Source organism: Silene latifolia, chromosome 11 (genome assembly GCF_048544455.1).
Source record: "Silene latifolia isolate original U9 population chromosome 11, ASM4854445v1, whole genome shotgun sequence".
In the NCBI taxonomy this organism is placed as follows: Eukaryota; Viridiplantae; Streptophyta; class Magnoliopsida; order Caryophyllales; family Caryophyllaceae; genus Silene; species Silene latifolia.
The window spans coordinates 90,017,786-90,032,075 of NC_133536.1; the positions used below are offsets into that span (position 1 = coordinate 90,017,786).

General features: G+C 41.0%; 1 protein-coding gene across 1 annotated transcript; it reads right to left on the bottom strand.

Moving 5' to 3' along the window:
* Nucleotides 1-11,704: 11,704 nt before the first annotated feature.
* Nucleotides 11,705-12,880, bottom strand: LOC141613662 (uncharacterized). Its single transcript, XM_074432406.1, has 3 exons — nt 12,751-12,880; nt 12,268-12,426; nt 11,705-12,108 (listed from the first exon to the last, which is right to left on the bottom strand). The coding sequence occupies exons 1-3, from the start codon at nt 12,878-12,880 to the stop codon at nt 11,705-11,707; spliced, it is 693 nt and encodes a 230-aa protein (XP_074288507.1).
* Nucleotides 12,881-14,290: the final 1,410 nt, after the last annotated feature.

The window sequence follows — 14,290 nt, forward strand, 5'->3', positions numbered from 1 at the left end:
CTATCCCTCTTCCAATCGGATTCAGGGATTTGGCTTTCTAGTAGAATACGCAAGGATGGTATTTCTAGCTCGACTGGTTGTACGGCTTCCATGCCGTAGGTCAAATAGAAAGGAGTAGCCCCAGTGGGCGTCCTAACTGATGTACAATATCCCCATAAAGCAAAGGGTATCTTGCTTGGCCAATCTCTATAGTTGTCAGTCATTTTCTTGAGAATTGTGACGACGTTCTTGTTTGCCGCCTCTACCGCGCCGTTAGTCTGTGGTCTATACGGCGAAGAGTGGTGATGCTTAATCTTGTATTTGGCTAGCAATTGCTCGGTTTCGGCTTGGAAGTGTGACCCATTATCGCTGATGATCTCATGTGGGCAACCATATCGACAGATGATGTTGTTCTGTATGAACTTTGCCACATTTTTGGTAAGAGCGGTGTAGGAAGTCGCTTCTACCCACTTGGTGAAATAGTCAATTGCTACTAGAATGAAACAGTGACCTCTGTTCTTTGGGGTTATCTTTCCGATTATGTCAATTCCCCATGCGGAGAATGGCCAAGGAGATGTCATCGTGTATAGCAACGAAGGAGGGACGTGTTGTACATTCCCGAAGATTTGGCAATTGTGGCAGTGTCTCACGTATTTGATGCAATCAGATTCCATTGTGCTCCAATAATACCCTAAGCGTGTGATTTTCTTTGCCATCATGGGCCCACTCATGTGAGGACCGCATTCTCCGTCGTGGACTTCTTCCATCACCTTTCGTGCCTGTGAATGATCAAGGCAACGTAGGACTACACCAAGAGGTGTTCTTTTGTATAACTCTCCTTGCATCAGGATGTATTGGGAAGCTAATAGGCGTATAGCACGTTGTCCCCTTTTGTCCATATCTGGTGGATAGGTACCGTTAAGTTTGAAATTCAGGATCGCTTGGAACCAGGGTTCCTGTGCGATTTCTTCTTCATCGGTGATTTGATGGACATAAGCTGGTTCTGATCGTCGTTCGATACACAAAGGCATTTCTACCATGTGGTCTGGCATATTTATCAAAGATGCAAGTTTCGCAAGAGCGTCTGCAAATTGATTTTCCTCTCGAGGTAGGTGTAGGTAGGTTACGTGGTCAAAGAATTGAGCCACTTGGTCTATCCTGGCTTGATAGGGTGCGAGGCTCTCGCTTCGGATTTTCCAGGATCCTGTAACTTGGTTGATGATCAGTGATGAATCCCCATGTACCCGGAGGTTTTTGATGCCTAAGCTTACTGCTGCTTGAAGTCCAATGAGACAAGCCTCATACTCTGCAGCGTTGTTTGTCACCTCGAAGTCGAGTTTGACAGCGATTGGTGTATGTTCACCTTCAGGAGAAATGAGCAACACTCCTATTCCGAATCCTCTTAAGTTTGATGCTCCATCAAAGTATAGGTCCCATGAGTCTACGTCTGTTTGGAGTATATCCTCGTCGGGAAATGACCAAGTGTCTATGGTTTGCGCGTCGTTGATAGGATTTTCTGCGAAGAATTCGGCGACGGCGCGACCTGTTATGACTTTCAGTGGTACATATTTAAGGTCGAATTCTGAGAGCATCAGAGTCCACCTTGCAAGACGTCCGTTGAGGACGGGTTTCTCGAAGAGGTATTTGACTGGATCCATTTTGGAATATATCTTGACTGAGTAGCTAAGCATGTAGTGACGTAGCTTCTTCGTTGCCCACACAAGAGCGAGACATGTCTTTTCGAGTTGTGAGTACTTGCACTCATATTCTAAGAACTTCTTACTTAGATAGTAAATAGCTCTTTCTTCACTTCCTACGGTTTGAGCCAGCATAGCACCCATGGCAGTTTCAGTTACTGTGAGATATAAACCAAGAGGTTGATCTCGTTGTGGCGGCATGAGCACTGGTGGTTTAGCCAATATCTCCTTGATTCGGTCAAACGCCTTTTGACAATCATCATCCCACATGGTGTGGTCTGTTTTCTTGAGTTTCTTGAAGATAGGCTCGCAAATCATGGTAAGCTTCGATATGAATCGGCTTATATATTGTACCTTTCCCAGGAATCCTCTGACTTCTTTTTCTGTTTGAGGTTGTGGCATTTCGATCAGAGCTTTGATTTTCGAGGGATCTATTGCTATACCGCGTTGGCTAACGACATATCCTAGGAGTTTTCCGGATGTTACCCCGAATGTGCATTTCTGAGGATTGAGTCTCATGTTGTACTTTCGTAGCCTTGCGAAGAACTTGCGAAGGTTTGCAATGTGTCCCCCTCTTTCCTTGGATTTGACGATCATATCATCTACATATACCTCAACTTCTTTGTGCATCATGTCATGTAGGAGTGTAGTTGCGGTGCGTTGGTATGTAGCTCCGGCGTTGATCAATCCGAATGGCATTACTGTATAGCAATAGGTTCCCCATTGGGTGACGAAAGCGGTCTTGTGCATATCTTCCATGGCCATCTTGATTTGGTTATAGCCCGCATACCCATCCATGAAGGATAGTAATGTGTGGTCTGCAGTATTGTCCACCAATATGTCAATGTGAGGTAGAGGGAAGTCATCTTTCGGACTCGCTTTGTTTAAGTCCCTGAAGTCAACACAAACACGGATTCTCCCATCCTTTTTGGGTACGGGTACTATGTTAGCTACCCAGTCAGAGTACTCGGAAACTTTGATGAACCCGGCTTTGAATTGCTTATCAACTTCTTCCTTAATCTTTAGAGCCCATTCTGTTCTCATTCGTCGAAGCACATTTCTGAGGTTTGAAACCCGGCTTAATCGGAATCCTATGTTCGGCGATATCCCTGTCGATCCCTGGCATGTCTTTGTAGGACCAAGCGAAAACGTCTTTGAATTCATTTAGGAGGTCTATGAAATCGGCCCTTTCGGTAGGGCTCAAGGTAGTCCCTATCCTAAGTTCTTTGGGTTCTAATTCGGTTCCTACGTTGATGGGTTCGGTATCCTCTATTACTGGTCCCCCTTCCCCTTCCTGTAATATTTCTTTGGCTACGTAGGGAGGTATTTCGGTTAAGTCTGGGTCTTGGTCATCCTCAGTATCATCATTAACAGAATTGCACTCGAAAGAACACAGAGAGTAAGCAGAACCTAATTTATTCATATTAAGATTTGAGTAAAGTTGAAACAAAGAAGCCAACTGATCCATGGTCGGTGGCGGTAAAGGAAACGATGGTGGGGCATTCCCGAACTACCGTGACTACTCGATGCTAGGCTAGGAGAAACGAAGGGAGTGGGGATGACAACAGGAGTAGACTCTCTAATGACTTCTCTAGACTCTGACTCTGATTCCGACTCCGACTCGAACTCGTCGTCTTCTGGTTCTCCTTTGAACATCTCTCCTTCTCCAGTAGTGAGCTTGAAGAGCCTTCCTTGGTTGTTGGTCCATTTGATAGATTTTCTCCATCCTTCTCGCTTTGCTTTGTGTCGATTTACGTGATCAATGCGGTGGGGTTGAAGCGATCGTCCTGAAGTATCATAGTAATGATCTCATCCTGCGCGGCCCTAATGAATCGGTCCTCTCCAAATAATAGGCTAACGGCTTGTTCGTCGAAGCAAGGTGCTTGACGGTTTTTGGACGGTAAGAACCGTTTCGGGAGGAATGAAGTAGCAATCGTGAAAGATCTCGATTCCGGCTAACTTCCTCTCAAGATAATGCCAAGGTTCGGGAAATCCGTGAAAGAGTTCTGAACTTCCTTCTTGAACGAAGTATCCATTTAAGGTGGGGAGATATGGCCTCATTTGGACTCCTACGTACTTGCGATTTTGGACTTGAGCGAGCATTTCGAGAACTTCTTCAGCTGGGGGTTTGTATCCTAGCCCAAGTGGTATCCTCGTCGAGTTGCCTTTCTTGTATGGTGCAAAGGTGTTCTTCCGAACTGGGTTTAAAGGCATTCCAGGGAAGTATCCCTGATTCTTGAGTATGTGGTTGACCACCAAGTTAGAGTAGGGATTATAGTATAAAGGTGCCAACTCACTTTCTATGACATTCACACTTTGGAAGCCCCCAAGTTCGTATATGGGATCCGCAAGGACTTGATTGTTTGATTGCTTCTCAATTATTGCCTTGATAGGCGACGAAGTGATCGTCACAACTTTGCCATTGAGTGGGATCTTGATCTTTTGGTGAAGGGTGGATGTTACCGCTTTGGAAGCGTGAATCCAAGGCCTTCCCAGAAGTATGTTGAATGAAGCTTCGATGTCCACTATTTGGAAGTTGACTTTTCGCTCGATTGGTCCCGTGGCTATGGTTAGGTTAGCAAGTCCAACTACTTTTCGTCGTGTACCGTCATATGCACGTACACCTTGATTGGTGGGAGTCCAATCCGACTCTTTCATGCCTAGTTTATATGCCGTTTTGAGGGGTATGACGTTGACCGCGGAGCCATCATCTACCAAAGTCATTGGCACATTCTTCTTTAGACAAATGACGGTGATGTATAGAGCAAGGTTGTGACTAGCGCCAAAAGGTGGCAAGTCTTCATCTGAGAAAGTAATAGGATTACTTAGCTTCGGTGATTCTTGGAAGACCAAGTTGACTACATCTTCGGGAGTAGAGTTATGCGCTACATTCAATTTGGCCAAAGCTTGCAGTAAAGCTTGGCGATGCGGAAATGAGCTTGCCACTAGTTGCCAGACTGAAAGATCAGCCTTGGTTTTCTGTAATTGCTTGAGCAAATGATCAGTGGGATCATCTTCGTTGTCATTTGGTGTGATGACGTTGGTTGGACCGCTTTGAGTGGTGCTTTGATATGGGCGACCCGAACGAGTTAGGTGATCCACATCTTGGTCTTCACCATTTTGGACTATTTCCTTGACCAAGGTGTTTTCAATGAGATATTCGTCTTCATCGTCATCGGCCCAAACTCCATTGATTGCAGCTAGTTCCTTCATCCTCATGATGTCACTTTCTAGTTGTATGATTTGATCGACTAGCTTATCGACCACGGCGACTACTTCTTGCATAGTGGTATTTTGAGAGAAGGTCAATGGTACGCGTTCTTTAGGCGTTGCCTTGGGATCGCGTAAGGTTGTTACCATGTTTTCTAGTTCCCACACTTGTCTATCCACACTCCTTGCCCATGCGATGAAGTCGGAAATGGTAGGGGAGATGGTAGAGTAGAGTCTTTCTTTCTCAATTGCATGAATTTCATTTTCGGTGGGAGAAATGAGATGTGAGCAATCTAAGGTAGATTCGTCACTTGTAATCACTAGAACTCCACGAGGATTCTGAGTGTTGTTGGGCTTACCTCCCGGTGGAATTGGAAGTCGACCATCTTCAATCATATCCTGAAGCACGTGTTTCAACTTGTAGCATTTTTCTGTGTCATGCCCCTTGCCCCTATGGTATTCACAGTAGGAATTTTCATCCCATAATTTGGACTTCCTTTCAGGTTCGGGAGTAGGCCCAATGGGTTGGAGTTTACCTTGCTTCATTAGTCTTTTTAGAGCGTTGGAGTACGTATCTCCAAGGTTTGTGAACTTCCTTGGTGGGCTAGTTTTCTTGGATGGCTCGAGAAGGTTAACTTCGTCGGTCTTGCTAGTAGAGCCGTATGAACGACTCGTGAACCCTTGATATCCTCGACCTACCGTTTTGGACAAGAGTCCTTTACGGATGTCGTCTTCAATTCGTGTCCCTAGTACAGTTAAGTCCTTGAAGGTCTTGATGTTTTGATATCTCAAATGGTTGGCATATATGGGCTTGAGATTGTCCACAAACTTTTCCACAAGAGTGGCCTCATCCGGGCGTTCAACTAGTTGGGTACTAGTCTTCCTCCACCTACTTAGAAAGTCGGTGAATCCTTCTTTGTCATTTTGGGTAAGAACCTCTAGAGTGCGCATGTTGACTTGGATCTCGGCATTATCCGCGTATTGTTTCGAGAACTCGATTGCGGCGTCCTCCCAAGTAGCGACCTTTTTGTGATCTAAAGTGTAGAACCATTGCTTTGGGATGGTGTCAAGAGATGAAGGAAAGATCCTTAAGAACATCTCGGGTTTGATACCTTTGATAGACATGTAGTCCTTGAAGGCGCGGATGTGGTTCAAAGGGTTCTCATGTCCTTTAAACTTAGGGATATCCGTCATGCTAAAGTTAGTGGGCAATTTGGAATTGACGGCTTCATACTTACGATTGTTCTCCCTGTAAATGTCATCCCCCTTAAGGTACATCAATTGCTCCTCTAGGTATTGGAGTCTTTTCTCAGCTGCGGTTGTTCCTAGGACAGGATTCTCATCTTTAGACTCGTCATCGGAAAATTGTAGCACTCCACCTTTAGGGGGAGGTAGCTTTCCCTCTACATCAAAGATACGGCCTTCGATAAGCTCAAGACGGTCATAGGTTTGTTCTTGAGTGATTTGCATTTGGGCTATCAGGATTCGATCATTACTTTCTTGAATTTGCTGGAGGTTCGTTTCATCACTTGACCCAGGCATCTTGGAAACTGGATAAGAGATCGGCGACGAATCAAAACACGATCGACCATTCTATCACACTTGCTAAAAGAGGAAAAGCTTTGACTCGTGAAGTGGGTGTGTGCCACTTGTGTTGAGTGAGTTTTGAAGAAAGACAAGGTCTTTGAAAATGTGTTCCTAGTCAACTGTAGTGTAGTTGTAGGAGTGGACTCGAAGTGAGGTTTTGAAATGGGCTTGTGGCCCGAATTTTGACTTGACAAACGGACAGAGTTTTGACCGGATTTTGCGCTAATTAAAGGCCTACTTTTTTTTCGAAATTTTGCTTAAAAATAAGGATTTTGATTTTTTGAAAATTCGTCATGGTTTTGTTTAGAAGTGGCGATCACGTAAGATTTACACATTTATACAAGCATTATAACGGGATGCTGAGTGCATTTAAAAGGGTTTTGGTTTAAATGGTGGGTTGCCATACCGAACCATCAAACCCGAAGTCTGTGGAGAGGCTCGTGCCAAACAAGAGTAAGGCCGATTCCTAGTCCATTTCCTCAAGTAGTGAAGGCCCTTGATACAAACAAGAGTAAGCATCATGTTATGGGTGACGTCAATCGCTATCCATCCTTAGGCCCAAATAAGAATTAGGACCGTTTAGACGGGACGATTGGTCGAATGGGTTGGGTTGGGCCTAGGAAGGCCGAATAAACGGTCTAGGAAGACCGAGTTATGAAAACCGACAATTGTCTTGTACAAACTTATTCCCTAACCTTGTTCAAGTTTCACCCTTAGCTACACGTAAGTGTATTTTCCCCAGCGGAGTCGCCAAACTGTGGACAGCGGGCCGCCCACGGGGGCGCTTGGTGAGAAACGAAACAAGCGTTTGCATTTTGTATGGAGTCGCCACCAATTTTTATGGGAAATTGGAACCGTTCGAATACCTCGTGTCATGTCAAGACACAAAGTAGTGACATGAACACTAAGCAATCGTTACCCTTAGCATTCTATGTCTAGAATGACTCTCGTGGATGCCAATGAACACGGGTGCTCACGGAGATCTGGAGTAAGGGGTGAGGGTACGTATTAGGAAGCTCTTTTGATCGAACACCTAATCCCGCCCGCCTCGATAGCGGCCTCTACTAATGATTAGGGAAGTTATTCGTACTCGATATATCGTCGATTATATGCATGCAATGCAACATCCAAGTTTTAATCTTAACATGTGAGAATTTAACTAAGTCGGTAGGCAATTAATTTAATCATAATATTTGGTCGAAGTTGGAGTTAATATTGATTTACATGTGAAAACATACAAATGGCATAAAATACAATGATAGATACAATAAAGGAAATTACAATGATAAAGATTACAATAATTACATTGGATTAGGCGATTTATGTCGAAAATACCTTTAAAACGGATAATTTGAGAAAAGAATAAAAGAATAAAGGAAATAATACGAACAGGAATTAGTGATATTACGGATAATAGTCAATTAATACGTAAACTTAATAAACTAGGTCAAGGCAGAAAGGGAGTTCAGAGGCAGAGCTCAACCTGGAACAGGCGCAGCAGGACTGCGCCCTTTGGAATAGGCGCAGCAGTTTCTGCGTCTGTTCCAAGGGTGAGTTCTGGCTGTGAAGCCGGAACTGCAAATCGTTAGTATTTAATTGGTGATTTAAAGGATTAATTGATGATTGACTCGGATGAAAGTGATTAACAGGTTAATTACATGTGAATGATGGTCATAAAAGCGATAAACATGAATGAGACGGATGTAAATGAATTAATTACACGAGATTATGATGAAAACATTAATGAGTCCTCTGTTGAAATAAGTCAATTAGGCTAAATACGACGGATATACAACGAATATGTGACGAACATGACATAAGACAGATGAAAATTTATCAAAGGCGAATTCCAGAAACTCAATATGAACAAATTGAACCTCTAAAATCCGGGTTTGAATTTAATGACGAAAACCCGCAAATATTGGATTAATTGGGATTTAAGTCGGATTTATGATGAATTAAAATATGATGAATGATGAATTATATGATACAATATACATGTGAATTATCAGTGACGATTATATCAAAGAATTAACAGACGAACAAATAACAAATAAAAAGGAAGCGAATTACAGAGGACGAGGAAGAAGAAAAGAAGCAGGGACTGCGGCAGCCTCACGAAGAGGCGCAGCAGAAACTGCGCTCCTTCGAAGAGGCGCAGCAGTTGCTGCGTCTTTTCTCGACGTCTGTCTACTGGAAATCCGCAAAAACAGAGTTTTAAAGCACGGTTTTAGAAATCGGTTTTAATGGTGTTTTCGACATAAATCTTACAATGGTGATTCGATAAATAAAATACAATAAATAAATAAGGATTATACACCCTCAGACTTACATGTTGACGAAACGAGAAGAACTAAGATATCGATCAGTGATGCTCGACGCGAATGCAAAGAGAGTGCCCTCGTAAGAGGAAAACGATTGATTAATTAAGTTGATTGAGTGTAGTTGGTCAAATTGGTCGGTCATGCAACGGAGAGGCTGGTACCCGGAAAGATCCGAGCTTACGTGGTCGGAAGTCCAAGCACGTAGGCGCCAATTAGTAAGAACGAAGTCTAGAATGCAAAGGGAGAAGAGAAGGGCGGACACTCGCGTGAGAAATATGAGGAACGAAAGCTCCTATTTATACTAATCACGTGAAGGAATAGGGTTTCGGAGACTCTTTGGAAGTGAATCTCGGAAAGATATAAAAAAGATACGTAAATCATGCAAAGAAGGGCCTGGGAAGAGGCGCAGCAGTCACTGCGTCTCTTGGAAGAGGCGCAAAGACTCTTGCGTCTGTTCCCAGGAGGTTTCCTCCTGCTGAAGAAAGATTTCCGCGTTTGAGTTATGGTAGGACGGAAATAATTCGATTATCTTTTGAATATTACGGGATATTATTTGCCAAAAGATAAAATTTGTGAAATATGGAATAGAAATATCCGGAACATTCCAGAACATTCTGACTCGGGATTTAACAGCTATCAGAAAATGGAGACGGTTTTTGACCCGGACTCCGAATGTACTCTAATTACTGCCAAAACGACCGTATCAGGACGTAGATGACAACTAAGAGGTCGACATTAATATTTGAGCAATCACTTGACGATAATCTTACGAACTGTCACAAATCGTTCCACGAATCAAACATGTCGCCCAATCATCACCGGGTGGTTTGCGGGAGGTGCAGAAACGAGGTGTCTACAAGTGGTAATATGGGAAAAAAATAAAAGTAGGAGAGAAAATGTGGGGTTACATATTATATTAACCACAAATGATAGACAAATAAGAAAAATGGAAGAACTTTGGGAATTTTCTGCTTTAGGAAATGTGAAAGATGTTGGTGAATAGGAGGGAGTATTTGGTAACTTAGTTTGAAAATAATCATTATATATTAACTACAAAAAGTCAAAAATTGTTCTATTGCAAAGTCAAAAATCGTTCTGTTACAAAGTGACCCATATCCTTCACTATATGTATTTTGCGACGGAAAAGTCATTGCAAACGATCTGTCATGAATTTTTGCCGTGAATAGGAGTTTGCTACGTAATATCCATAACAAACTGATATTTTGCTACGAAATTTCCGAATAAAACAATTTTTTTTTCAAACAAGTGAAAGACATTTTATCTAGATCTAAGAGCACCCACAATGGGCTCTTCAACATTTTTCAAGAAATTGGTGAAAAGTTGGTGGGGAATACAATTGAATAAATAATGGTAAAAGTGGGCCAATAATGGGTGAAGAATGGTGAAGCTTTTCACCTGTCCGAAAATTTGTGAAGAAGAGAGAGGTAGGGGGCCACTATGAGATTTGAATAAAAAATGAGTTGATAAAGTAGTGGGGTTGGTTGTTGTCCAATGGAGACATGCCACATGTCAATTAACTTGGTAAGTTGAGTATTTATAAATGTGGGTGTTTTTTATGGTTTTTTTGATAAATTTTGGTGGTGAGTAAAAAGTTGAGGTGGAGGGTAAATTGGAGAGAGAAAAGCTAAAATAATATGGGGTGAAAATTGGTGAAAATTCACCATTGCGGATGCTCTAAACTATAAATGAATAATCACATGACATCATCATAGACACATGTAAATGTTTTCCCGCTCATACATCCACAACCCTAAAAACACATAATATAATATAATAATAAAGTTCAGCAAATCTGTCGTCATCTTCATCGTCCTTCCCTTCCTCTCTCCTCGATTTTACCCCGATTTCAACATATTCAACCATTATACTATGAAATTAAATAAATTACTTTTATTTTGATTACAAAACCTTATCATTTCCTTACATAAAACTCTTTATCTCATACATCCCTTCATGTTTTCAATCAAATTTGAAGGAGATGGCAGACTGTCGATTTGAAAAAGAACCTTTTACCTGTTATCCTCTCAAATTTAATCTTTAATGGCAAAAAAACTTAAACATTTAATATGGTACTGGTAGACTCTATGACTCTATCGCCGCCATTCCCCCTCGATCTTATTCACTTTTGCTCCAGAACATGACTGCAAATCGGCAACTCGGTACACTCCTAGATTTGATACGATTATTATTTTAGTTTGAGTTCTTATTTTATAGTTTCTTTAATTTGAAATTTCCTAATAATTATGATATTGCAGGTAATTACTTGACCATCCCAAAGCAAAAGGTCGCTTAAATCGGGTCACCAAAATTTTTCCTCTTAATCGCACCTTATTAATCTTGACCCACTTTCACCCTCCCAAGCAGAAGGTCACGACCTAGGTCACCAACCCAATCATTTTTCCACTTTCCAACATTTCCAATCATTTACCACATTCACTACTCCACCAAAACCTCTCTCTTAATTTTACAATTATTATTTAATAACATACTACAACTAAGTTATTCTTTTCATTTTTAAAATAAATTCTACTCAAATTTGTTAAGTAAATTAATTTTATAGTGTACATTAAAAAAAAATTATTGGTAATAAATAAACTTTAATGAAAACATGAGTCGACATATAAAAAAACCGCATACATAATTTTTTAAAAAAAACACGATCTTAAAAAACATTAAAAACTACGAAATAAAAAAATGCATTCTAAACTAATTCGAGTTACGGAAGTTTTGCCAAATATGCTCAATGAGATCATTTTTCAGAGCGTTATGAGTGGCACGATCACGAATCTCGCCATGAATTTCTATGAATCGTTCTTAAGGCGATCTTCTAAGACGATGATATTCATATGGATCATCACTAGCTGAAGTCGGATTATCTTCTTTGAACTATGCGATTATGTTTTCATAGTTAAGATAGGTTTCTTTTTCATCTTCAACTATCATAGTATGCATAATAATACAAGCCATAAGAACCTTCCCCATATTAGCCCGATCCCAAAGAAGACAAGGGCGTTTGATGAACGCAAATCGAGCTTGTAGGACGCCAAAAGCACGTTCCACATCTTTTCGACAACTCTCTTGTCGAGCTGCAAATAACCTATGCTTTTGAATTTGTGGCGCATTAATTGTTTTAACAAATGTTGCCCAACCAGGATATATACCATCAACAAGATAATATCCCATATTATAGTCCGTACCATTAACCGAAAAATTAACAGGTGGGGCAGATTCTTCTAAAACGTCATTAAAGAGTGGAGAACGTTCAAGAACATTAATATCATTAAGCGAACCTGGTGTGCCGAAGAAGGCATGTCATATCCATAAATCGTACGAAGCGACCGCTTCCAAAATGACCGTTGGCTTTGAACTTCTCCCGGCATATGGTCCCGCTCATGCTGTGGGACAATTTTTCCACTCCCAATGCATGCAGTCAATGCTACCCAACATACCAGGAAATCCACGAGCTTTCCCCATATGAAGTAACCTTCCTAAATCTTGAGGGTTGGGTCTGCGTAGATACTCGTCCCCAAAGCAGCTGATTACACCTTCGACGAACAATTTAAGAGAGTCCCTGACGGATGTATCGCTCATACGCAAATATTCATCTACTGAATCGGTAGAAGTACCTTATGCTAGAACTCTTAAAGCAGCCGTGCATCTCTGTAATGGTGAGAAACTAGGTCTCCCATTACCGCCGACTCTTTGTTGGAAAAAGCGATCATTGGCGGATAGAGCATTAACTATGCACATGAATAGATGCTTGTGCATGCGAAATCTGCGGTGAAATAGCTCTTCCGGATAAACCGGATCCATAAAGTAGTCATTGTACAATTGGTTATGACCTTCTTCACGATTCCTCTCAATGTTTCTCCTACGACGTCTCGGAGGAGGATTTGGTTGACGAATTCTTCTATTAACCTATTCATTCATACGTTGGGCTATAAGGTTTTGTATAGCCTCAGATCTTTCATCGGCTTCGCCTTCCCATTGGTAATCGGAAAGCCTATTTTGATCGACAATATTATCGTTTGATGAATCAGAATCGGAATTTGACCCAGACATTGTAATAGTTTTTTTGTGAGGGTGATTTTGTGAGAGTGATTTGAAAGAAGGAAAATGTATGAGTGATTTTATTCAACAACCATATGGGGTATATATAAGTTTTTTATGTAACGGCTATATTTCTAATCGAATGGCTATAATCAATCCAACGGCTATATTTCTAATCTAATGGATATAATCAATCTAACGGCTATATTTCTAATCTAATGGCTATAATCAATCCAACGGCTATATTTCTAATCTAATGGCTATAATTAATCCAATGGCTATTATCAGTTCTATTGACGATATGTCGATTATATTGGTGATCGTATTTAAAATATTAGTTGACGGTTTACATAAAAAATCAGAAAAGCAATATTTACATAAATATTTTACAAAATATTTCAACCATGAACCAACCCAACCACTCAACTCTTTCATAAAAATACAATTTTTTATTAAAAAAAATAATAAAAAAATAACGATGAAAAATACTACAAAATATTAGAGTTGGCATAAAGGGCCGCGGGCTGGTGGGTGGCACGGCCCACGGCACGGCCCGACCCGGTGAGAAAATCGAGGAAGCACGGGCACGACACGACTGGGCTTGAGACGGACTCCGACGCGATTTTCTTCAGAAATCCGTGCCCAGGCACGGCACGGCCCAAAGCACGGTGGAGCCCGGCACGCACAAGGCACGGTGGGCCTGGCACGTCCCTGTTGGGATTCATTAATCTCATAGTTTACATATTCATAGTATGATGATTTAATTTAGTCATAAAACTAAAATGGATCTTATGCATGCAAACATAAAACAAAGTAGAGAAGAAATCGTCACTTCTTACATTGGTGTTTCGGATTTATTGGGCACCAACAAGATCTCCTACTTGTTAGTTCTTGAGCTTTCCAACATTGGATGAACTAAGATTCAAATTAGAATCTCTCCCAAAATTTTATACCCAAGGAACACCCTTAATGACTAATATTATTATGAGCTAGTAATAATACTAATCTTACTTAAAATTTGGACACAAACATAATTTGTATTTGCTCTTGATGTATTTCGGTCAAGAGGAGGTATTTTGTGAGATCTTGCTCTCTTATTCTTTCTCAAAGTGTAGAGTAATTTATTTTGCAACACATCATGAATACAACATGTATATTTTCAATCTTATAGAATGATGAAAAATAAGAGGAAAAAAAACTTTATTTTTCTCTTGGAAAACCGGGTAGGAGGGGAGTGGGGAGCCAATGCATGAAGCCAACTTTCTTCCCAAGAAGAGTAGGCTTGCATGGCTACATATGGGTAGGTTATCATTGTGTTTCTAATTGTTTAAAATATAAAAACACAACCCTAATACTCCCTCCACTAAAACCGGTTTCTACCCATAAAATAGAGGTCCATTTTATTTTTGTCATTTGTCAATT

Bases quoted from the DNA above. Each gene is read 5' to 3' on its own strand.
- LOC141613662 (XM_074432406.1), bottom strand. From the start codon at position 12,880: ATGTCTGGGTCAAATTCCGATTCTGATTCATCAAACGATAATATTGTC. The intron at 12,427-12,750 runs GTATGAATGAAT...CTACCGATTCAG, and splicing joins ACAAAACCTTATAGCCCAAC to TAGATGAATATTTGCGTATG. The intron at 12,109-12,267 runs GTATGTTGGGTA...TCGGCACACCAG, and splicing joins GAAAGCTCGTGGATTTCCTG to GTTCGCTTAATGATATTAAT.